A 25,460-nucleotide genomic window follows, 5' to 3' on the forward strand; every position below is an offset into this window, starting at 1 on the left:
TATAAATGAATTTTGTCTGTTTAATTTATAAATTAATGTCCATCTTGGAGTAATGGTTAAAGATGACAAGTATGGAATTTGACGCTATCTAGCATAATTTTCTGTACAATAAAATGATTGTAAAAATAAAATGATAGTACTAGGTATTGGTATGACAAAATACATGTGTTCTGTAAAGTTGTTCCTGTGAGTAAACTGTCTGATATTGTCAATAAAATACTGATTCTAAATGGATCTCTTTTGCTTCTAATTAGGTTTTGGGCAACCTGACCTAGTGAAAGGTGTCCCTGACCATGTCAGCAGGGTTAAACTAGATGAAATTTAAGATCTCTTCCTACCCAAACTGTACTGTAATTCTACAATTCAATTATAACTTGTGTGACATACACGTTTTCTGTAAAAACAGATCTCTATTGATACTTCCTTATCTCTGGTTAAAAGCAAGACATCAACTGAGTTCTTTGAATTTTAGTTTTTCTTAATACTGGCCCTGATTCCATGGTGCTGAATTCAAATATACTTAATTTAACTGGAAATAATTATTGCCTTTAGATTATACTCAGAATTGTTTTCAGTATTAAGTATAATACCTTCACATGACATTCACTCCTTTATCATTTGTTTTAATTATTAAAGGTGAAATTCCAATCTCTGCACAAAATTGGAGGTTTTATTTTTAACTCCAATGAAACAAGATTCAACTAGGTGCCTTTTAAAATAGGATTAGGTGTAACATGGCCTTTAAGCTACATCTCAGGCTAAAATCCAAAATATATGTCTGATACTCAGGTTTTAAAAATTGAAATAAACCAACAATCAGCATATTCTTTACATTTCCATAGGCAGGATGGGCTTAATTCCACCGAGGTCTTTGAGAGTCTTATTGAGAGAAAAGGATGAAAAAAAGTACTGACTAGAATACAAAATACCGATAGAAAATAAGTCCGAACAAGTCTACTGAGATAAAAAGTTTTTTTTAAAGCTATTACCTGATCAAGCTGATAAAAGCTGAAACATCAGTAAGCTTTAATTTTAAGTAATTTCATTGGAAAAAACTTCAGATGCTCTGTTGTGCCATTTGAAGGAATGACTTTCATCCTGTCACAGAACAAATTAGAACATAATCTAAATTACACAATTGAAATGTTTTACCCATGAAGTTAGGGAAAAATATGCTCTTTTAGGGGGAATTCTGATAACTTTTAGAAACAAAATCAATTATTTAATTGCATAAGTTGAATTATAATGATCTTCTTAATAAGTTGTTTTATCTCATTTCTACTGAAGTTACTAGGAATTTTTGTGTTTTTCTTACTGTTTGACAGCCTCCTTCTGAACCTTTGTGATCATACCAAGTTTCAGAGGTTTAAGAGGAAGAACATTTACTAATTCCCATTCACATTGGCATAATTAATTAAAAGCAGCTAAATAACTGTCTAGAGACTTCATTAGATTTCTGCTTCCTTGTTTGCCAAAGAACTGTTTTATATAGTAATGGAAAATGCAAGTAGGTGGAAGTGAGACTTTAAATCTGGCCAATTTAATTGAATAAAAGCAGTTGAAATCCTATTTCATCTTGCCAACAGCTGCTGTAGCTATTTATAGTTGAGTAAACAAAAATGTTTTGATATTTACATGTCATATGTAGTATTGGATGACTGGAAGGTTAGTGTGAGGCTTTCTCTTGATTTTGTTAATAATTGACCTTAAGAGTGTTATAAAGTTTTTCCATAGCACTTTTAGAGAGATACTGCACAGTGACGGTCCAAGATCAATGACATTTACCATGCAAGGACACTGCTTGCCATTTCATCTTGGACAGATTAATATCCTCTAGGCACTCTCATTTTTTTTTTCATCCTCTCCCTCTCCCTCTCCCTCTCCCTCTCCCTCTCCCTCTCCCTCTCCCTCTCCCTCTCCCTCTCCCTACCTCTCCGAACCTCTCCTCTCCGAACCTCTCCTCTCCGAACCTCTCCTCTCCTCGTCACTTATTTATGGCTGGTGGTTGGATCTAATTCACATGTTATTCTCCATTCAGATGTTCTCCCTCTAATGTTTCTACCTTTTCCTAATTTCACTGGTTGTGTTCAGTGATTACTCAAATTCCACAAATTGTCAGGATTTTAATTGTTTGTGTGGCAGATTGTGTGATCAGATCGATGTCGAGTCTGGTTTCGTAGCTGCAAGACTACATTTGGCTTCAGAACACTTGGAACCACAAAATATAAAATATCTAGTATCAATAGAATTTAATTTTTATAGGTGATAAAAAAATTATTGCTCTCACTATGGCCAAGACTCAATTAATGAAAAAAAATAAATTCAAGCCATAAAAATACTCTATTCACCTCAGTTAGGCATGCAGAAATTATTACAAGTAATTCACACTTGCTTTTGAAAATTTGCTTCCTAATTACTATCTACTTTATGTTAATGCCTCAGTTAAACTGGAAAACTTAACTTTTTAATAGCCTTTAAGCTTGTTAGGAATGTTAAATATTTACCTCTTGAAATTTTGTAATTATTTACATCGTCCAATATAATCACTAGCATGAAATAAAAAATAAATAAAAAATATACAAGGCAGCTACTCTAGCATGGTGACTGTGGAACAGAATCATAGACTCATTGTGGTTGGAAAAGACCTCTAAGATCATTGTGTCCAACCATTAACCCAGCACAGCCAAGTCCATCACTAAGTGGTGTCTCTAACTTCCACATCTACACATCTTTTAAATACCTCCAGGGACGATGACTCAATCCTTCTCTGGGCTTCCAATGCTGGACAACCCTGTCTGTGAAAAAAAATTTCCAGACCAAATCACCCCTTGTGCAGTTTGAGATCATTTGCTTGTCCTATTTGTTGTTACCTGGAAGAAGAGACCATCCCCCACCTGGCTACAGTCTCCTTTTGGGGAGTTGCAGAGAGTGATAAGGTCACCCTAAGACTTTTCCTCCAGTCTCAGCATCCCCAGCTCCTTCAGCTGCTCCTCACAGGGCTTGTGACACTTCACCATCTCTGTTGCTTTTCTCTGGACATGCTCCAGCCCCTCAAAGTCTTTCTTGCAGTGGGGACACAGAATTTATCGTGTGTATGTGCTATGCTTATGCTCCTGCTGTCTTCCTAATTTTTTTCTATTTATTTCCCAATAATTTATTATTTTCTGTTTGAGATTTGAGTGGACATTTTCACAGAATCACATATAACACTTCTAGTTTGTCTTGAGCAGCAGCAGTTACCTAGCAGCCACTTACTGGGCATATACAACTGGGGAGGGAAGGTTCATACCTAAAATACTTACCATTTATTAAAATTCAGTTTCAGCTGCTGTTTCATTGTTTAATGAATAACATGTAGTTTTCATGACCTCCTCACAACCCACTTTTTGCTGACCTCAGTAGTTATACTTTCAGCAAATTTTATATCTGATTGAATTTCATCATTTGCACCTTACTGTAGATTATTTGGGATTATTCCTGAACAGTCCAGGACCTACTAAACTCAGTTACTGTGGTTACCTCCCCTTCAGTGTAATATTATTTCTTCAGTGTAATATTACACTATTTAGTGTAATAACTGATTTGCTGTGCTTAACCTTTATTCTCTCCTTTCTACCTATTGCTTTTCTCATGATCTGCTAAATACCTTTAGAAAACATTTGAGGGAATCATGCCAAGAGCTCCCTGGGAATCCAAGATAATATGTTAACCAGATTTTCATAACCTTATATGTTCTCTGTTTCCACATAGGAACACTCACAGAGTTGGGAGACGTATTCAGCAACAAAAGTCATCCTGAATCTTCATTTTTTGTTTAATTTATCTTTATTTTCATTCGGTCTATCCTTTATTATGGCTCCTATCATGTTGTCTGTATGGCTATCTGTTTCGCACATCCCTTTTTTCCCCCATATTTCCGCTGGATGTCTTTCTAAAATCTAAGGACCTGTTTTTCAACTTTTTTCCTTTAGTACTGAGAGTGATTAAATGGTAAGTGGCACACTGTGGCTAACAGTTCAGCCATTTAATGTTTTACTTGCCATAAAACACAGACTGATCATTATTTTGAACCAGATACTTCTGTTCATTTTATCAATTTATTTTAAAGATTGATAGTTTTTGCTGCTGCTATTGTCATCAGTCCCGTCTCTTCCTTCTACATTTAGATTCTGTCACTCAAGAAGAAATAGGTCATTCATTGAGGCCTCTTCTCTTTTTGTGGGAAAAAATAAAAGGCATTTATGAAAGAATTTTCACTGAGTTATTTTTGCTAGTTAATATATGTCAGTATTTTATGTATTTTTTATAGCAGAGTTTGTCTGGCTGAACTGATAGTTCTCTATAATTATCTGTGTAACTCCATTGCAAAGGGGAGAAGTGAGCACTAGGAGTGGGAGTTATGATAATAGAAACATGGGATGGCATAAAATGTACTTTTGCAACACTGGGAATTTTGCTCCTTCACTTTGATGAGGACACTGAAATACTTTTTATTTATTACTATAAATAATGGACAAAGAAAACTTCCTAAAGGTGATCATGTTTGTAAAAACTGCCTTGGGAATTCATGTGTATGTGCATCCCAGATAACTGTATCTGGTCACATGGGGAGTGGCATGTTATTCTTCAGAAAAGCCACCTCCACATTCTTTGTTTTTATCATTCCTGAGCTTTGGTGGCATTTTTTCTTGATGTGTGTCTCAATGACACCAATTTACTTATAAAGCTGTTAACTCCTGGTGGACTTTAAAATCACAGTACTCTTCACACAGAAGAAAGCACATTATTTTCAGTGTTTTATGCTCTCAGTTTGGTGGAGGTATGAAAATTGTTATAAAGAGAATTGTTTTCTTCTTTACTGAATTGAGTGCAGTGAAAGAGGCAGTTATATTTCTAGCTGTGGCTGCTGCGTGTTCATTGTATTTTCTGAACTGCTTGGTCATAAGTGGGTGTTTTGTGGTTATGATAGCCATGCATGACAATGACACAAAGTTAATGGTTGGTGCAATAGCAATTCATATCAAAGCAGACTTAGAGACTAAAAAAAGTGTCATGATTCATCTTGACCAGCAGTAATCATCGTGAGAGTCAGTGCTTTCTATTGCTTCCCTCACCCAACTTCAGAAACTCCGTGCTAACCGATGTCCCTCTGATTCAACAATATTATCTCCTGTAGTTCCTTCAGGAACAAATATATTGTGCAGTGAAAAAGCCTGAGCTTACTTTCTGTATTTGCTGGCCACAAGTCCAAGTGTTGCATCAACCTCTCCAGTTATACACATGGCTCAGATCTGCCAAGCCTTAAGGACAGGTCTTCTCCTTTGAAACTCCATCCCAGATACAAAACTGTCTGTGGCAGTGCCTATTGGTCACTTGCCTGGAATGTGCTTTTCTAAACACTCCAGTGCTTATGGTATCCAAGCAGAGCTGACTGAGAGGGTAGATGGCAGCTGTGCCTTCCCTTGAGCTGACAAAGAAGGGAGAAGGAATGGCACTGTGCTGTGGTCAGGATAGCTCACCATCACACAGGGCACCATGTCTGAGGGAACTCTGATGTAAAATACCTTTCCTGGCTGATACTAACATACAAATTCTTGGGTGTCATGGGGAGAATGAATCACATGCTTCCTCACCGAACATTTGCAGCCAAACAATTTCGTCACAGGTCTGTAGACTCAGCCGCTGGGGGTGAGAAAAGTAGGAAGATCTGGTGTGCTAGCAGAGATTGGCAAGCAGTATACAAGAAAACCTGAAATAATAGCATGATAATTACAATACTGAGCAAAAGCAGTCTATGTCCAGTATTTTGGGTCTTTTACGGATGCTTGAAACTGTGGAACAAGTTTTCATCTGAAGGAATTTTCAAAAGTAGTGTATTTGCAAAAACTTAATTTTTTTGTAAATATTTTTCTTTGTCTTTAGCAGGTTTGCTCAAAAGGGTACACATAGGATTTTAAGTATTTACTCAGAGTTTCATACTGGAGGAGGGAATGAGTGAAGTGTTCAGAAATATCTTATGGAGATATGTTTAGAGAACCATTAGGGAAAACAAATCATACATGTTTTGATTTCCTCTATTTCATCCTAAAGAAGCATGGGAAAGGCTTCAACCAAAAGATTGCAGTTTCAGAGGAAGACCCCGAGGGAAAAACAGGAAACCCATACTTCAAAGGGGCTTGGATTTCACCCTTCTATCATTTCAATTTGAGCAGACAAGAGATATCAGTGATAGAAGAGCAGAAAGTCTGTGATTTCTACAAAATTGAAAGTAGAAAAGATCCAAGAGTAGTAATAGTGAAATTATAGGAAAAGTTTTATAGTTCTGACTTTCACTGGTACAGAGCTAGATTCCACCACTGGAAGGTCTGATTGCTGGTGTGATATTGATAGGTACTTTAAAAAATTGAGGCTGGAGATGACAGGGAAACCATAAAGGCAACTTAAAACATTTTCAGGCTGCTTTTCATGACTGAATACTGAATGGACTATGACAAAATCTAGTTACCAAACTGTGCTGTGTTCTGTTTTGCTTCATAATTAAGTCTGCCTGTTGGTTACAGATTGGATAGATTTCTTCCAGCCTCTGAAGCAGTGTGTTTCCAGTTTGCCAAACACCACAAATATTCCAGAAGTAATAGCACTGCTCAATGCCAGCACCTCACTCCTCATTTATCTGTTTCTTGAGACCTCATGTTGCAAAATATTTTTTTTTTTATTTTTTTAATCAGCATGAAACTTTGGTTATCACCTCAAGTCATTGCATTTTGACATCTCAGGCATCTGCCTTTCAGGACAAAAAATTTATTAAGAGACTGAAAGCAGACTTTTAATAGGATATAGCCACAGTTCATGTGTAATCAGCTGAATTGCAGTGGGAAACAATCACATAAAAATTAAGAGGAAATACCTAAAAGTTTTAAAATGGAGTTAAAGTGTTGCTAGCAGGGAGATGCAGCTTATTTTTCAAGGACTACTTTTTTCCCCTACAATATAATAATTTCTTTCTCTTTGTTTTCCTTTCCTGTGAGTGAATATCATTTTTGTTTTGTTCTTTCCAGAAACTGTAGGGTACCTTCTCCTTTCCTTCAGTCTTTGATGATGACATGACTTCTGTTGATCTTATCTGGATAAAAGTTCTTTAGATTTAGGTCAGGCCCCCATTCACCCACATCCTGTGAGCACTTAAGGCAGGACTGGTAGTGTGTCCCTGTAGTAGAGTAATCAAGAAAATTAGACATGAGAAGAAGGACATGGTGATTATGTAGATGATTATGATCAGATTTATTGCTAATACAGTATTTAAATCTTGACAATACAATATTTAAATACCAATTGTATCATCTAGTACAGTGGATTACAGTATAATCAGGCTGTAGTCCTTCCTGTTGAGTCAGTAAGACTCCCTGTTTTCTAAACTTCTCAGACAAGTCTGGGTGCAGCTGAGTCCACTTAGTCTCAGATTTGGTCAACAGTTGATGTTTAAAGGCTTATAATATAAGCAGGTTTGTCTAGAAATGTACAGGTTTGCAGTCTTTGGCCTTTCACAATTACAAAGCAACAAACATAAAAGTAGATACCCCAGGATTTTATCTCTGCATTTGACTGGATCTTAGCGCATTTTACTCACCCATCCTAAAGTGTTCTTCACTTTGGGCAGGATGTACTCTGCCAGAATCCCCGCTGGGGAGTGTTTCCACACAGAAACAGTGTCCAGCCTTGGAAGACCAGTTTGCCCAGACTTGGACCAGTCTTCAGAAATGTTTTACACCCTCTTGCAGGCTGATGCAGGTGAAATTCAGTCACAAGCATCTCATCTCCCTATCACTGGAATACACTAATCATGTGAGCATCCAAAAATTCCTCCTGAAATACCCACCTGGTGTTCTTATCTTAGGGCAAACCACACTGCCCACCAGAGACAGGGACAAAAAGGAATCACTGGAATACACTAATCATGTGAGCATCCAAAAATTCCTCCTGAAATACCCACCTGGTGTTCTTATCTTAGGGCAAACCACACTGCCCACCAGAGACAGGGGCAAAAAGGGGTGTGGTGAGGGAAGGATACAGGAAACCCCAGCTGTCTTTCATTGCTGTCACAGTGCCTGTTTTTCTGGATGTTTTTGTGAAGAAAGTAGTTGATGTTTCAGGTGTGCATCATTGTTCCTAGACTTGGGATGCACTGCATGTTACACAGCATCTCAGACTGTAATGGAAATTACCATTCCTTGGGCAAATGACGACTCATAGCCCATCTTTGATAGGTTTTCCTCCTTACTTCTAAGTGATGTTCCTACCAAAGCCTTTGCCCTGTTGATGGCATCAGCAGGCACTGTCTAGCACAAGAAAAATCCTGCCTACTTAGGTAAGAAGCTTTGTTGACAGGTAACATGGTTTGTGATTGTTATCTTGAAATGAAGTATGAATCTCAATTGTGTTTAGGTAAATAGTGCCTCTTCCTTCACCAGGTTTATCCTCCTTGAAATGACTCTCACCAAGTGCTGCTCCTCTTACAAATTCAGTCCTTCAGATGGGACAAAGAGAGTGGTTTACAGTGTTGTGGGTGTTGAAGAATGTTTCCAGCTGGTTTATTTTCTCCTCTTTAAACACCAAAGTCAGGCCGAGACAGTGAGTCTCTCCTACGCTTTATGTCAGTGTGAGAAGCAGGTTGTATTTTATTACTCTAATCCTTTGCAGCTTGTGTTCACACTGGTAATGAAATGACAGCAGGAGTGAGGTGAGAGTAAGTGATAAAGTCTTGGCATTAGATACTTACAATGAATGTGTTCTTGTGAAGTTCTGACTCATTAATTCTTTTTCCAGGCTGCTGTGTGGCTTAGCACTGTGTTTCAGTACTGTGATGGTTTTTAGATTCAACAAATAACCCAGAATACCAAACACTTTATTGTTCCATGGAAAAGGAAGTTTTCATTTGTTTGACATTTTTGGATCCTAAAAATATATGAAAAGTTGGGAAGTTTGGGGTTTTCACTGTTTTTTACATCATAAAGTAATTTTAAGGATGCAAAATGCCCCAAGTCATGTTTTTTGTAGGAAATCTTTCCACATACACAGACTCCAGAAAAGGACTTTTGTAAGTGGGGCACAATTGGAAAATACTCTATTTTTCTTTCCTCACTCCCTCAGAGATTACTGCAAGGAGCTTCGGATGTTGTGAGACTATATTGGTATGATACCATAAAGTGTTTTACAGACTTCAGAGTAAAAATAAATAAAGATACCACATCACATGTAGACCTGAGATGTGTAAGAAAAAACAGAATCCACACTAATCACTGAAAACATATCATTTGAGGGGTTTCAAAGCACAGAAATATGTTTATTCTGTAGAAAAACAAGAAACATTCTTCCTTTTTAATTCCCTCCTGTGGACATTATCATAAGAAACAACTTGTTCCACCAATACTACCATACCCTGTAATTTAAGCTTAACAAACTGTCAGCAATCCATGCAATAATTATTGCAGTAAGGAGAAAGCTGCACTATGTTTAAAAAGAAAATAAAGTCAAAACTCAACCACTAGGGTATGTTTTTCATTCCTTAGATTTTGTCAGTTTACATTGTCCCAAAGCACTGAAAATATCTGACTCTTGTATAACAAGGTATATTAAAAGTGACTGACATTTAATCTGTCAAGATCACTGTCTTGTAATGGCACAGCAGATGGCTGGGCAATATAACATCTCATAAAAATGATTTCTAATCAATCTATATACATGTGTTGTTCACTTCACCCACTCAACTAAATAAAGTTCAACAGCAGAGTGAAACATGGAATTTTTAGCTTTTTCTGAGCTTTTAGCCCAACAATAATATGCACATTAAGAATAAAACCTACATCCACAGCAGTGTTTTGATTTTATATAAAATATTTTGCATCCTGTTTAATTGCAAGGGCTCATAAAAATGCATTTTTGTCTTTCACCTGAGGAATTCTTCCATTGGCTATAGTTGCTCTCAACACTTTCCTATTTTTACCTATAAAAAAACCAGTGGTTTGGGTACATTTGTTTTTTGAATGTGCCACTCCACTTTTCCACAGTTTAATTACTATGAAGTATCTGGAACCTCAAATCAGATAACTGATGAGTCGAGGAAGCCAAAGTCTACTCTGTTTTGCCAGTTACACCTTCAGGAGCTTTATCTTCCTCAGATTTTTTACGTGACACCTTTGGCTGAAGTTTGTATTCCTTGTATAGCACTGATTGCCATTTGAATTCTGCCTTCTCAGCAAGGCTGTCTGGGTGTGACTGGGGTTGTTGCTTACGTTCTATGTTTTTTATACACAGTGGCTGAGGATTGTGAAATAATAGTTGTGTAGATACCTCATTTCTGTGTGCATTTGTGTACACTTGCCATCTAAAAGAACAGTTTGTTGTTTTTTTTAATTCTGTTCCTCCAATTTTTTGAGTGTGTATTCTGAATACATATATACATTACTCTTTTCACCTGGCAACCAGTATGTCTAAAAACATTATTTCAGACTTCATTTTCTTCTTATCTAATTCACTTCATAGACGTTTTTGATGTTCCCAACCTACATTTGCCATTTTTCAAGATGAAATGTGCTTCTTAAATGAAAATCCTCTAACTTCATACACAGGAATAGCTGGGAAATACAGAAGCTGTCTGTATTATTCTAGGACTTTAAGCATGTCAGATTAATCTGCTGCTGGCTTCATTTTCCTTTTCAAGCTCATGGATTTGTTTCCTAAATACTACTGTTGTACTTCATTGGCTTCTTACAGTAGTTATTTTCTCAGTTTGATTTTAGCAAATTGAGATGGATATCAAAGTGTTGCCTTTGTAATACACTGGACAGCCTCTTGCTTGAAGATTAGAAACCTTCTGAGACCTGGGTTTTATTTCTGTGCTGTAGTTCTACTGCTGCTGCACAGAGAGCACCAGCATTAGTCCTCTGCCAGCCTGGTGTGAAGCAGGAATACAAACTTGTGGGTGTTACTCACTGGGTAACATTTTGTAAAGCTCAAAGTGTGAGCTACAGTGGAACTTAGGTGGATACTAAAAGGGAATATTTATGCATTTATATTCGTGTAATTATGAAAGAAACTGATGGATTGACAACCATAAAAAAATGAAAATTAATTGTGTATTAGTTAAGGAAATAAAAATAGAAGTTTATATGTTCATATTAAGGCTTAGTGGTTGAAGAGACAAAGATATACCTTAACATTGTGTTAGTGTGGATTCCAGCTGAATGAGATTGCCTGAGGTTAGAGGATAATCACCTTACTCTCCATACATAACTGGATAAGAGATATAGGCTGCTGTTGGGACTAATGCAGGCCTTAGATAACCTTAATTGACTTCTGAAGAAGGGCAAGTGACTCAATTTTTTTATGGAGAACTATTGTGACTCTATATACTTGCTTATATGACTCAATGGTTAGTGAGAGAAATACAAGCTCTTACTGATGCTATATCCCACCTTGCCTGGAGTATGGGTTCTGGCAGGAGCTTTTAAATATCTTCTCCTCTTGTCTTCCTCCCTTTTTTATGTTGTGTATTCCACTTCTGTTTGACCCATCTAAGGTTGCAGAGCTGTAGTATAATTCAAGCTGAGAGGGATCACAGGAGGATTCTAGTCCAGCTCCTTGCTTCAGTCAGTGTAAACTGTAAAGTCAAATGTGTTACCCTGAACTTTATCTGTTCAGGTCTTGAAACCCTCCAATGATTCAGATTACACAATATATCTGGGCAGCCTCTTCCGCTGCTTGGCTGAAAATCAGAACTATACCTGATTTGGTTTATTACCATTTTCTCTTTAATTTATTTCTTCAATTTTTTTATTTTTATATTTTATTGCCCTGCAACTCCACAAAGATCTTCACTCCCTCATTTTGAAATCTCCTTTCAGGTATTGGAAAGGTACTTCTAGACACCTTCAAAACCTCCTTTTTTCAGCCTGACCAAGCCCAGCTTCTCCAGCCTCTTATAGGGTGCATTCTCCAGCCCTAGTGATCTTGGTGGACTCCCACCTGACTCACTCAAAGTTTGCTGATGTCTTTTTTGTACTGCAATAGACATGTTAATCATAACTGGACATAGTAGTCCAGATATGCTCTAAAAATTTCTGGGTAAAAGAAAATATGAGCTCCTTGTGATGTTGAAAAACATTACGATTCAGAATCTAGGAAGTGCATGAAAAAAACCCGGAGCCTATTTAGTGTATACTAAATCAAAAGAGAATGCACTCTCATCTGTGTCAGAGCTCCCTGGCAAGCTCTGTCAGCCTTGTCTGAAAAAGCCTTTCTTTAGAAGAGTAAGCACATATTCTTTCTTGTTTTTCTTTCATTCCACCAAGATACATAATACATGCGAAAATAAAAAAAAAATTGAATTGCCAATAAGGTGCAATGTGAAGAACAAAGGAAAGATTAATAAAATTAAAAGGCAGATGAATTGAAACAGTAAAAAAAGATCTCAGTGACTGACACACTACAGAAAGCATTGACTCAAAATTTCTGATTCAAGGGATAATAGTATTTGACAACTTGAATGAATAACAACAATATATAAACTTTTTATAATTCAGATAATGTTCAAATGTGGATTTACAGACATCTCAGGCACAAGGAAGAAAGCAAGTTCCTTCCTTCTGTTAGAGAGATTTCTTGTAGACTTGCAACTGGGGAAAGTCTAAACAGCATTGTGGAGTTTTACATCAGGCTGGAGACCTCACTGCCAGAGAGGGTGTGTTGTATTATGTAATGGCTCTGGCTGGAGGGACAAGAACCAGTTTGCTGAACACAGGGATGGTGATAAATATTTGGTATCAAATAAACCCTGTAGGGTTATGTGCTCTCAGTTAAGTTCTGTCCAGGTCCCCTTTCTTGTTCCTTTCACATGCTTGCTGGCTTTGGGTTAGCCTAAACATGTTCTGCTGCTTCTCTTGTATCTCCTATGGAAGTCTATGTCTTCTGGTGAGCAAAGGGTGAAGGAGGGAATATTTTGGGATGCTGATAAAGTATGGGTAAATAAATAAGCCTTCTCACATTGAAAATAATAATGGGTGAAACATAAGTGAATGTCTTTTTCTCTGTTTGTGAGCAAGAGCACGGGTGTCAGGACTCTGATTTCTTTCTGCATGATGGTGCTTGACTGCTGGTCGGGTGCTGCAGTGGTGTTTTTAAGAGTCAGGACAAGACAGATCTGTGCTTGCCATTGCTGAAAGCCAAATTATAGGCAATAGGAACAAATGAGCACTTCTTAGAAGATGAGTATGAATCTGGGCATTATTCAGAGATGTGGTGTCTTACTCCTTTGAGTTATTCAAAAAACACTTGGAAAAGGTCTTTGGCAAGTAGCTTAAGGTTTCTCTGCTTGAGTGAGGGAGTTGGACAAGATGACCTTCACAAGTACCTTCCTACCTCAACTGTTCTAGGAACCTGTTACCCTTTGCTATTTTTCCAGTAATAAAGTTTTGAGGAAATCTCTATCCTTTACAGTGTCTCTGATAAAGCTACTGAGAAAGATACCATGTAATTGGAATCAACTATTTTAACATGTAATCAGAAACTGTTCTGAAGAAGAAAAGCAGGCTGCACCATCAAGGTAAAAGTGGTAGCTGTTTTCAGCTTCAGAACAAGCAAGTGAACATTAAGGCTACCTTTTAATGTCTGTATAGGTAGTGGAACCGCAGCTACAAGTGGGACATATAAAAGCTATTTGTTAAGGAAAGTGCTGTGTTTTTTGATTGCATCATTATATTACATAGAAAAAGACAGCTCTTTCATGATGGTAGGACTTTGAGAATAAAGTGGCTATCTGCAGAATATCAGGTGAGTCTTAAAAACAAAACTAAATTGCTGAAAAGAAGTTATTTAACTTTTTAAGTTTATCTTTTTTTTTCTTGAAACAGTTGAAGCTCTGCATTTGGGAACTCTGATGGCAGCACATGGCTATTTCTTTCCAATCTCAGACCATGTTCTAACACTGAAGGATGATGGCACCTTTTATCGATTCCAGGTACATATTTTCAATATGTTCTTGACTTGCACAAACGGAGTTTCAAAGACCTTACAGAAAAGTTCATAGCAAATTTAATCATACTTTGTTTCTCACATAACCTGGTAAAGAGTAGGAATTGCGCTAAAAATATTAAATGGTAGAATGATTTTATTTATAAATTTTAAGGGAAATGTTTAGATGGTAATGACTATTTTGATATCTGGAATAAAAGTGTGATAATGCTGACTGTGGAACTATCTCTCATGAAATAAATTAATGTACTCTTTTTGAAACATAGTAGACTAAATTATGTTATTGCCTCTTATTCCTAGTAGTCTGAATTTGGAAACGGGGAGATATTTTAAATATTAAGTTTACAGCAGAAATCTGATAAATAATGGAGGGTAATATTTATTTTTCTTCTTTTGTGAGAATTTCCTTACCGGTAACTCAGTAGTATCCGAGTAGTGTGTATTCTTCTAGCAAGTACAGAGGCATTTTTACATTGATCTGTCAGTCCCATTGCATAAAACAAACATGCAGATGGTTCAGAGCAAGCTGGAAGCATAAATATGTACATATATCTACATATACTCTTGCATATATATTATTCAGAAACCGACATAGTTTTTTAATTTAATTTTTATTATATTAATTTTCAAACTAAGGCCCTGAGAGCAGAAGTGTTTTTCTAATAATGACTAGTTGTCTAGAATTTTGCAGAACAATATTGCTAATGACTTGAAACAAATATGTCTGCAAAATACCAGATTATGAATTCAGTGGAAAGAATTCACTTTGCTTGTCATGTGCCACTTTTGAAAATGGTGGCTGTATTCTGTACTGCTCTTTCTATTAGGTGGTATTCCTGGTAAGTATCACCAACAGCTGCTCCAAGCTCTTTTTTTGGTATTTATTGCTTTGAAATGGTATGACAACTATGACTATGAAACTGCGTTTGTTAATTCTTCTCTGTTGCTTCTAACTGTATTAAATACTCAGCAAACTTAACATCTGGTAGAACAAAATATGTTGTCTTCAAAATATATAGATCTAAACTTCATCTAAAAGATTGTTTAAATAAGAAGCCATCAAGAATAAAATAATGCTGAAATTGTGATCTTTCAAATGCAGAATAAAAGTATAGATTGGAGACCAGTCATAGTTTCAAACATTGTATTATATTTATCTCTGTACAATACTTCCATCAATATCTTGGCTGAAGTCCTACAGACCCATGTAAGGGAAGAGAAAGACTTGTAATATTTGTATAAATCAAAATCTTAGCATGAACATAGTTAAATATGCACAGCATAGTCTGGCAAGGAAGAGAATTATTATTGCATACATGCAAACAATATTATCCTGTTTTCATATTTAGATCTTGTGAGTCAGACTGCAAAAAAGTTATTCTTCAGCAGAACAGAAAGTTAGATGTGTACATGGGTAATACTAAGAGCAAGCACTCCAAGCCACCTATCCTAGATCCACAGTTACCTTTGATCCTGGAGAGAGTATTTGAAAGAAAAGGGGTTTTTTAAGTTCATGAGGCTTCATTCTCCTCAGAGCTCAGTGTAAAGAAGAGAGATGACACATGATTGAAGGGGATGTGCGTATGAGGTAAGTGGAAAGGAATCATGGAGTGGTTGAGGCTCCAGTTCTTGGCTTGGTATCTGAATAAGCAGTGTCCAGAAGGACAAAATATACAAGGACTTAATGTTGTAGAGAATGGTACTTAATTACAGGAGTGCTAGCTATTGAATTCTGCACAGCTGCTGGCCTGCCTCCATCTCTAGCACAAGAAATAAACACCTGTGCTGGCATGATAGTCTGACTGAAGGAAAGTACAGACTAGAATTAGCTTCATCGTGGACCACTGGGAGTACTGCAGCTACTCCACTGTGAGCTCTCCTCAGAGAGGTCCATAGCCTATTTGTTTGGACACAAAGCTTCAGTGGGGGCTAGACTGTAAAATCTTCTCAGTTTATTTACATAAGTTAAGGGTTTGACACCTATTTGACAAATGCATATGAAATAAGAAGCTTTAATCAAGTGTTGCTCAGTACTTTAATCTGCAGTGTTTGGCTTGATTGCTTTTCTGTGGTACCTTTTCCATTGCTATTCCTATGCCAATGATGTGACTTTGCTGTTGTGACAGTGGAACTTAAGCTGCTAATGTATAGGATGAGAAAAAATTCATAGTTGTGACATACTGTTAACTGGAGTTATAACAGCAAAATTTTTGTGGTAACATCTCCACGTTCCCCACCAAAATAAGGCTAGTATAAAATCTGTTACTGAACTGTTAAATTAGAAGATGAAGAGAACATATTCAAGGGGGAGGAAAGTTTGACTGAAAATGTGTGAATTTTGCACTAGAATAGACATTCAGGTTCTTTGCAAATAGTACCCTCTTAGTACTGGACAGGATTCACAAATTTGTGGTTATTTTGATGACAGGAGAAAACCATGCACCTGCCAGCACTGAAAAGTTCAGAAGCCACGCCTGCAGCGAAGTCTTTGCAATACAAAGACCTAACCTACAAAAAACAGACTAGCTATAGTAATGTTCTCCATGTGCTTAGTGTTTTGCTTTCCAAAGGGTGACACATTCCCTCCTGACAGTAAAATTATCTCTAGCTTGTTTTAAACCACCTTCTGTTGTATAGAAATAGCTAAAAGCAGTGGAGATTGTGCTTCATCTGGACAAATGCCCTTTTATGGGCAAAAATTATACTTTTTCAGTTATTACTCTTGCAATCAGGAGGCAAGAGTATAGTTACATCAGCTTTTTTAAATAATGTGGAATAAAAAAATAATCTGGATCGTTCAGTGACCTACTCAGGTGTTAATTAGTTTAGTTCCTGTACTATCAATTTAATTCAAAGGAGATGAATCTAAATATTAATTGCCTTATTAAGAGAGGAATTTTTTTATTAGTCTCAATAAGAAAAAGCAGAAACAGCTGCGTTGCCTTTTCCTGGTAATTTAAACCTGTGACCAAAAAAGGAGCTGAATATTTACTCACCTCTTCCTCTCCCTGAGAGCAAATAAATATCAGAGGCCCAAATAAGAAAAGCAAGCTGCATCTTAGAAAGCATATCTTCCCTGGACCAGAGATTACTCATGGGGATGTTTCAATTATGTCCACACAAACGATAATATATCCAGCTTGGTGAGGAATGCCTGACTTGCCCTCTCAGCTAGTAAGCTTCTGTAATATGATCCTGCAGAAAAGTATGCTCATTTCCTCTACAAGTTTCCCAGATTTCCCAGTATCTTTTGGCTGTAAACAAACTCCTAGTATACCTGAGACTAGTGATAGTCACATTCCCATTTTTAAATGAAATTAATTCATGATTTAACACAAATTAATTTTCTGAGATGAGAGTTAGGTCTTGCTGTTGTTTTGTAACTTTTAAGATGAAAGGCACAAATATCTGAGAAAAAGTGTGAAAACAGAAACAGTTTCTTGTGAAAGCATGAGTCTGGTGAAAATAGCAGCTAAATTCATGTACCTTGGAAAGATGAAGGTGTGGACTTTGATGTCTTCTGTTCTGCAACTGGGAACACTTTCTTGACAAATGCATTTAACCTCTCTGGTGCTCTTTTGCCTAAATTGGGGATAAAATTATATAGCAATCACAGTATGGATCTTGAAATATCTATGTTGCAAAGTAGTTTTGAGTGTGAAGTGTTGTGGACACCTCGTGTCTCAGGTGGAATTACTTGGCTTTACACATCTCTTTGAGTCAGCCTTACTGAGCCAGCTTCTCCTTGGCTCATTCTGGACCGACCTCTGGCTGTTCTGAAGGCTGAGTCTGTAGCTGAATATCAGAGCTCTTCAGCTGCTCTCCAGAGCCTTTCTGGATCATCTACTGTGCCTTGAGGGAAGGATCTTAGTTGAAGCCAGGTTTTAGCAATTAAAAAGAAGCAACTTATATTATGCAGCATTTGGCAGATTTTCTTTGTCAGTTGCAGGTGTGATAACTAATTCATTGTCTTTTCAGCTCAGGCTTGGCATATGCAGGCTCCATTAAGGTTTCTGAGGGAAAAAGATTTTAAATCCACGTGTCTTTCTGACTGCCCTATCAGTGCCACTTTTGATTTTTTTAGCTCCTTACTCAGACACACATTTCTCCACACTGTTTTCCATGCTCATCCTCTTTTCAGTTAGAAAAAACGAGTCACAAAGCCAAAATCTTGTTTCCAAATTCCTCAACCTATTTTTAATTATTCTGATCATGGAGAACTACTTGCTTCCTGTATGGGCTTGACAGTACTAGACTAGCAATCTTACCTTTTTACTTTACCAAGAAATCATTTTTGTCAAACGAATGTAAAACACAATGACAGTGAAATCTGCCGTCCATCATGCAAAGCAATTGAGATTTTGAATAACTACTTTTTAGCAAAGGCTTGAATTCTGCTGTTTATAAAGACTCCCTGGTGCCTGAGAGAAGAATAGCAGAAATATGCAAAGGTTTATAGTGATATGAATACTCCTCTCCCATCCAAGTAATTGGATTTTAAAAAATTTAGTGGAGTGGAACAAAGCAGCTTCAGAGACAACAACTCTTTTCTTACTACTATCAACAAGAGGTAGCTGAAAGATGCTTAGTGATTTCCCCTCCTTGGTCATACAGTTTTATTCATAGAAATTAATCATATTTTGTAAAAGTTGATGGGCAACACCGATTTTTACAAGTGGCTGTTCCATTAGCTCATATATTATTATTGATTAATTTTGAGGTAAAACCAAAGCAGATCTATTTACTTTATCACTAGATACCTTACAATGCATAGCACTCACTGCTGCTGGTTTATTTATTGAGGAATATGTGCTATATTACAGGATTTTGTTTTAGATGACTTTATTACAGGAGGATTATGGATTTATGTGGTTAGGTTTAATGATATTAATGTATAACACAAGAGAGCCAGTATGTGTTTGTGTGTGCAAAACCAGTTTTCTGGTTAAAGGGCATAAAGGTCTTGTAACTGTTTTGTTCTGGAGGCTTAAACGTACCTGCAATCACATCTGCAGTGCTAGGTAAGCCTCATTTCTCGAGTTCCTGACTTGTTCTGGCTGCCGATTCAAATTAAACCTACAATTAAACAAAGTGCCTCAAAAGCATACTGATAAAAACTGGCAGCATTATTTCTGCCTGGGCTGATAAACAGTCCTTGACTTTCCCATAACCACTCTACCACCCACCTTCCTTCAGCTGTAAGTGGGATGTCATGGCAAAATGACAAATGTTCCCTCTTTAATACTTCTTCATGATGAACTGCTTCACATTTCCTTCTGGGGAAAAGTAAAATTCTTAAGTATGATAATTCCTTTAGGTTTTTTACAGTCATGAAAGATAACCAAACCACATCAGTATTTCATAATCTTCTCTTTGAAAATGGTGGTGGTGTGGTACATGTCATACCACATCCATAGCTCTCCTGGGTGAAACCTTCATTTAGGAGCTTCTAGATCATGAATCCAGGCACACAGATGGTATAATTTTTGTATATCGAAATATATATAGGAATTAATATATTGCAAGGAATACTATAATTCTTCCACAGTGTATTTGGACATGTAATTTGTAACAAATAGTTGAACCAAGCTTTGTTTGCATAGTCCAGCTATTGAAAAGGTAATTTATGTGAGCAGAGCCTCTCTGCATTGCTGTGGGATATTTTTAATAGATCAGATGAGAGCAGGCAGCTTTCTCCTTTGCACACACCTCCTTTTCTCATTCCTGGCCTCATTCCATGAGACCAGGGATCTTCTTATCAGACTCTTCTTATTTCCTAATCCTTCTGTGTGGAACAAGGCAAATCTTTCTCCTGTAGTCTTCATGGATAACCTCTCTAGCAAATTCTTCTCAGAGACTGTTAAACATCTGGAGCGTGAAATTGTGTGGAGACTTTTGAAACAGAAATGGAAATGTAAAATCAGCACATGTATTATAGTCACATGTTATGTGATTAAACTGTTTGATGTCTATAATAAGGAACAAGGTAAGCTTCAGATTGAGACCAGAATTTTATGACTGTTAAAACCAAGCAATTAGACAAGAAAATGTGGAATGTTCCTTTGGAAAAACATCGGTCATTTTAACTACATAGATGTTTATTGTTGGTGCTTTTTGTCCATACAATCACAGCATTGCAAAAGTCCATTAGTCAGAAACTGATTTCTATATCAGGTTTATTTTCAAAGATTTTTTTCTCAAAGGTTTTTTTTACCTTGGTATTTTGGACTTTTTTTCTGTTTAAATCTTAATCTGTCCTTTATCCCTATTTTTTGCCTGTTTTTAGGAGAATTTCCCTTATCTCTGCACACAACAATGCCATTTCCTGCTTTGAAAGTGAATAATAGATATCTACTCTTCGAATACAACTTTATCAGCAGCTGCATGTAGCTGCCTTTGATTACATATCTTAGGGTGATACCATAAGTCTTCACTCGCTGCTAAGAAAGTAGGACTTTGCCTTGGTCAAAATACATAGCATCTAATGTTTATTTCTCCTCTAGTAGGGGTTTTACACTGTCAGTGACCTAATGTGTTTTTGAAAAATCCAAATATTAGTAACCTTTAGCTCTCAAAGATTGGAAACATACAGTGTATTGCAGCTGTTCAATCTAGAGAGTAGATGTAGAAACATTATAAAAGAGAAAATTTAAGCTTTTTACCTTTTCTGGAAATACATTTCTTCCCTTTGCTGTTATCTTTTGAAGCTCCTCTACTTTTTTTTTTTAAAATAACTGTCCATGTTTCAAAGGTTACTGGAATGATTTTTTTTTTTTATGTATAAATTACCCTTCAGGTAACTTGCATCCCTTTAAACATCATGCAGATAATTTAGTACTTCTGATAATGCTTACTAGTTAGATAGTCATTGTTACAGAGTACTGGAGATAGAGGGAGAAAGAAATACCAGAGAAAGAATTTCATCATAGTATTTACACATGCATATAAATCAGAGTCCTGAGGAACCAGGAGTCATTCTTTAGCTTGGAGAGGCTTTTTAGCTTTTTTGGAAATAAACACAATTTACCCATGTGAAAACACAAGAAATCCTTAAGCTTTCTGTGCTGAATTTTGTCAGCTTGCTAACCTGAACTGTCTGACCTCATAAAAACATCTCCCTTCTTGAATTTTTTTTTTTGCCCTGTGCTTTGCCCTGTAGCCTTATCTCCGTGTCCAAATTAATTTTGGGCATGTTGGCAGAGCTGATTGCAGGCAGAATTGAACTTTGTTCCCTCTGGGAGCCAGCTGGCTGGAGGCCAGCTCTGGCCACGTTGCAGTGCCTGAGCGGATGAGCTGCGCTTCTCAGTGAGTCCCATTAAACGCATCCGAGCGCCAGGCAGGCAGGGTCACGGCCCACAGTTCAGAGGCAGCTTGTGCCTGCCCAGCTCAGAGCATCGGCAAGGAAACCTCACACCTCTGTGACACTCCCTGGGCAGAAAGACCTTTATCTGCCCACTCAAAAAAGACCTTTATTCTGCAGACTCAAAAAAGGGAGGCATTTAATAATCTTCTGTACTTCTCTGTACTAGCTGTTATTTGAACCTCTTTCTCATATTGTAATGGTTGCCTTTTACTGGGGTTTCTTTTTGGTTTACCTTATCACACATAGTTGAAACCTTTTAATATGGCTCATCATGTGCTTTGCTAATTAAAACTCATGTTCTGTTTTAACTTTTCTGCTTTTATCTCCCTGGCGCAGGGAGGCTTACACTCATCCTTAGTAGGCAGTGAATTATTATCTGCTTTTTTCCTCAATCTCTTCTCCACATTTAGGTTGCACCTTTTTATCCTTCAGAAAAGCCTTGGTCATCTCTGCCTCCTAGCAGGGTAAAGTGACAACGTTTCACAACACTGAAGATCCTGTCCCTTTTCCCATATTGTGTGTAGTGCCCACGCTACCTTCACCACCAAAATGCAAGTTTCAGTAAAAGTTAAATATGTTATTTCAACTAAATACTGAAAACAGTACTCTGGCCACACACAGCTTTTCATTTATGTATGAAACAACAGAGTCCTCCTCTAACATCACTAACATAGTTGTGAATATACAGTATTTGTTCATAGCCTGTTGTGAAATGAGTGCTGAAAGCAAGGTTTGTGATTTTTCTCTAAATCAGAAGATTAAATTTGTTTTTAATCTCATCTGGGATTGGAGAATCTGCAGTTTGTCAAGAGAAATCCTAAGTGTGCACAAGGAGCTTTAATATGGACTTTGCGGCAAGTGTGCCCGCGACTGGAAGAGTTTCAGCTGGAGTGCTGCCTGAGCAGATATGGTTTCTGTGTATTTAGTAACCCTCACTGCATACCTTTTTCAGAAGCTCAGCTTGAACCTGTAAACAGAGGTTAACCTTCCTTTTAGCAGAGAAATGATGTAGCTGTGCTTTTCTTCTTGAGCCTCTCTGGACATACATTTTGTGCCTCTAAAGAAGGACTGTTCTCGCTTCTTGAGTTTGTGAGCTGTATATTTCAATGACAGTGACTTTTTGCTTTATACGGATCGCACTATGAAGTTTAATAGTTGCTTCTCCAAAATGTGCTGAGTACTGCATTCATTCTTTAGGGGTTAATTCCTGTGAAGGAATCGTTGATTGGAGAACTACTTATTGTTGCTGCCTTAAAAAGTGAAAAAGAGCTTGCAAGAAACACATCTTAGCCTTTGAAGGTAGCTTGTGATAGTTCATTTTTTTATCCTTTAGCTCCTTGCTGTTGCTTGATAAATAGCAAGCAAGAAGCAAGAAAATTGCTTCTATTAAATTTGATGTGTCAATGTTACAATACCAAGAGATTTTTCACAATATATATTTAGTTTGACAATTGGTGTGAATGTGTCACCCTTCAGCCCTGTTGGATTCCAGATTAATATTAAAACAATTTTGAAGTGGGCAGCAAAGAGGTTTCCATTTTTGCAGCTGGGAGATTTTTGCAAAAAAACCCCAAGAAATAGAGAGTAGAGCATAAGGTTTTCCTGAAGAATCACCTGTGTTTTGAAATACCACTCAAACCACTTCACACATTTAATGAGTTTCATTCAACTGCTCAAATATTATATAATTCTCTGTATCTTTGTGTATGTGTTTATATATGGATCAGTCACTCAATCACAGAATATTCTGAGTTGGAAGGAACTCACAGGGATTATCGAGTCCAGCTCTTGAGTGAACGGCCTGTATGACGATTATATGCTCTGTAAAAAAACTATAATATCAATTTTAATCAAAAGTTGCTATTTTAAAAATGAAGTAATTAGCATGTAATTTTGTAAAAATGAATGTAAGAATGAAAAACATTCTCCATTTGCTAGAAGTGAATTATTTTAACAATACATGTAGCACAGTCTTAATAAGAATAGTGCTGAAGTAGGCTTTGGTACTTTATTGTCTTTCCCTTAAAAAAAAAATCTTGTTTTAAATCACAACCAGTAGACAATCATTAAAAAGTAGACTTTGATGTCTTTGTGAAAACAGGATGTTTTTAGTGGCATTTTTAAACAAATAACACCTAGGAAAGATAATTGAATATTAACTTGTGAATGAAAACTCTCCAAAATCAAGAACTGAATGAACTTCAAAGCATCTTCTGTCTGTATAACTCTAAACCCGATTCTCCAGGACATGTGAGAGATGTATTTCTAGGGAAGATGTAAACAGATATATTTATTTGTACATAAATGGATGTATACATGTAATTTTCTGTTTTGATGCCTATTTCAAAAATGTCAAGTTAACAGTATAATAGATCTACAAAAAATATAAATTTATTCTGAAAACCAGTAACAATCCAAGGACTGTATAATGCTTGCATTGTCTAACTTGAGTTTCCTACTTCTTTGTTTTCTCTATAGACACCCTATTTTTGGCCATCAAATTGTTGGGAGCCGGAAAACACAGACTATGGTCAGTGTAGAAATATTATCTATTTCTTTTGGAAATTATGCATTATATTAATGAATGCATCATTGTGATGTCTTGTTTCATCATCCCGCTGTTTAAAACATAATCACATGCCATGTAATTCCTGTGCAAGAGCTGCTGATATTGAAATTAATGTGTTGCTACCTTTTTCAAAGTTTCTGAGAAGCTTATCAAAGTTTTATTTTGGAGTGTAACTGAGGAAAAAAGAAAAAAAAAAACAAAAACAAGTCCCAAAATTCAAGACTCATCAAAACCTACCTTGCCATTTATATCCTCTGTTTGCTCCAGCAAGTGTAATTATTTACAGTGAGAGAATCTCGGTGAAGCAGAGGAGACTTTATTGATGGTTGTGCAGTGGTTATTATCAGATTGAGACCCAAAGATGTACCTAGTTTAGAACTCTTATTTCTAATATACACATGTGGAAAATTACTTAGCATGAAAACTATGTAGTTTTAGTATGAACTGTATTAGAAAATACAGTTTATTGTTTATTTGCCTGTGTCTTGGGTGTTTATAAATAAATTACACATTGTAATTACTGAGGTGTGCTTGGACAGCAAAATCTGAAGATAATAGGTAGCAATGTATTAGGAAAAAATATTATTAAAAATGGCAACAAAATTAGGTTCCTCTGTACATCGAATAGTGACCTAATTTTTAAAGAAAGTGGATCTGTAAGCAGCCTCCTGTTCATTCTAATCCAAACTGTAAGTACTGAAGACCAGGTCACTTATTTAGATAACTGGGCATGTACATCATAGGTTATGTTTTTAAAACTTCAGGCCACGAATATATCTTTTTACAGCTTTTCAGAAATTTAGGTGAGTGTTCACTTGTAATTTGGATTCTATGCCCTTGGGAGCTGAAGGCTTTGGGGATGGATGCTTCCAGTAAATGCTTCTTTCCTTTTTGGAGCAGACACAGTTTAATTTCAAATACATTGCCAAATAAAGTATTTTTAAGTTGAGACTCTCAGCAGACCTGAGTGTCTGCAAGGTATAGTTTGAAAATGTGACATTTTCCTCATCCTATAGGAGTATTAAAATGTTCAGTTTTTTACTGATATTTGAAGATGTCCAGTAAATAAATATTGAAAGTTCCCAAGGAGGAGGGATTCTTACCACAAGTGTGTGCTTAGCCATTCCACATGAGGAATTTGGTCACTGAAGGAAAAATTGTTGATTTACCATTTATTACTTCATTACAGTCCCCTAATACGTTAAAGATCAGCAAGTAATTAACTATGGCTTAAGAGACATTGAGTTGTTCAGCTGTAATGTGTATCACATTACTGGGGTGGTTTTAATAAATGAATTAACATATGTGAATTTGAGATCAGGCTGAGAAAGTTTCTATTAATATCCTTTAGTCTAAAGTAGGAGATACTAACTTTCCTGTCACATCGCTGTGACAGGATCGCTGGATTGGTCAATGAATTATAAACCTTAGTCAGTAAATAGAAATCTTGTATAATGTGTCCAGGTTTGCGTGCCAGGAATACAGAATTAAACTTGGAATCAG

The 25,460-nt window shown here is 36.6% G+C and overlaps 1 protein-coding gene across 20 annotated transcripts in view; it reads left to right on the forward strand.

The window, feature by feature from the left end:
- Positions 1-25,460, forward strand: part of RGS7 (regulator of G protein signaling 7) — a 258,091-nt gene that overhangs the window by 162,843 nt on the left and 69,788 nt on the right. For all 20 annotated transcript variants that reach the window (XR_015283340.1, XR_015283341.1, XM_086877678.1 and 17 more), the window contains 2 exons: positions 13,905-14,011; positions 23,867-23,918. Coding sequence is in view for 18 of the 20 variants with exons in the window: in XM_086877678.1 (XP_086733804.1) it covers positions 13,905-14,011; positions 23,867-23,918 (159 nt within the window). In the remaining 2 variants the exon portion in view is untranslated. The remainder of the gene's footprint in view (positions 1-13,904; positions 14,012-23,866; positions 23,919-25,460) is intronic.

Source organism: Cyanistes caeruleus, chromosome 2, assembly GCF_971803275.1.
Source record: "Cyanistes caeruleus chromosome 2, bCyaCae1.hap1.1, whole genome shotgun sequence".
Lineage (NCBI taxonomy): Eukaryota > Metazoa > Chordata > Aves > Passeriformes > Paridae > Cyanistes > Cyanistes caeruleus.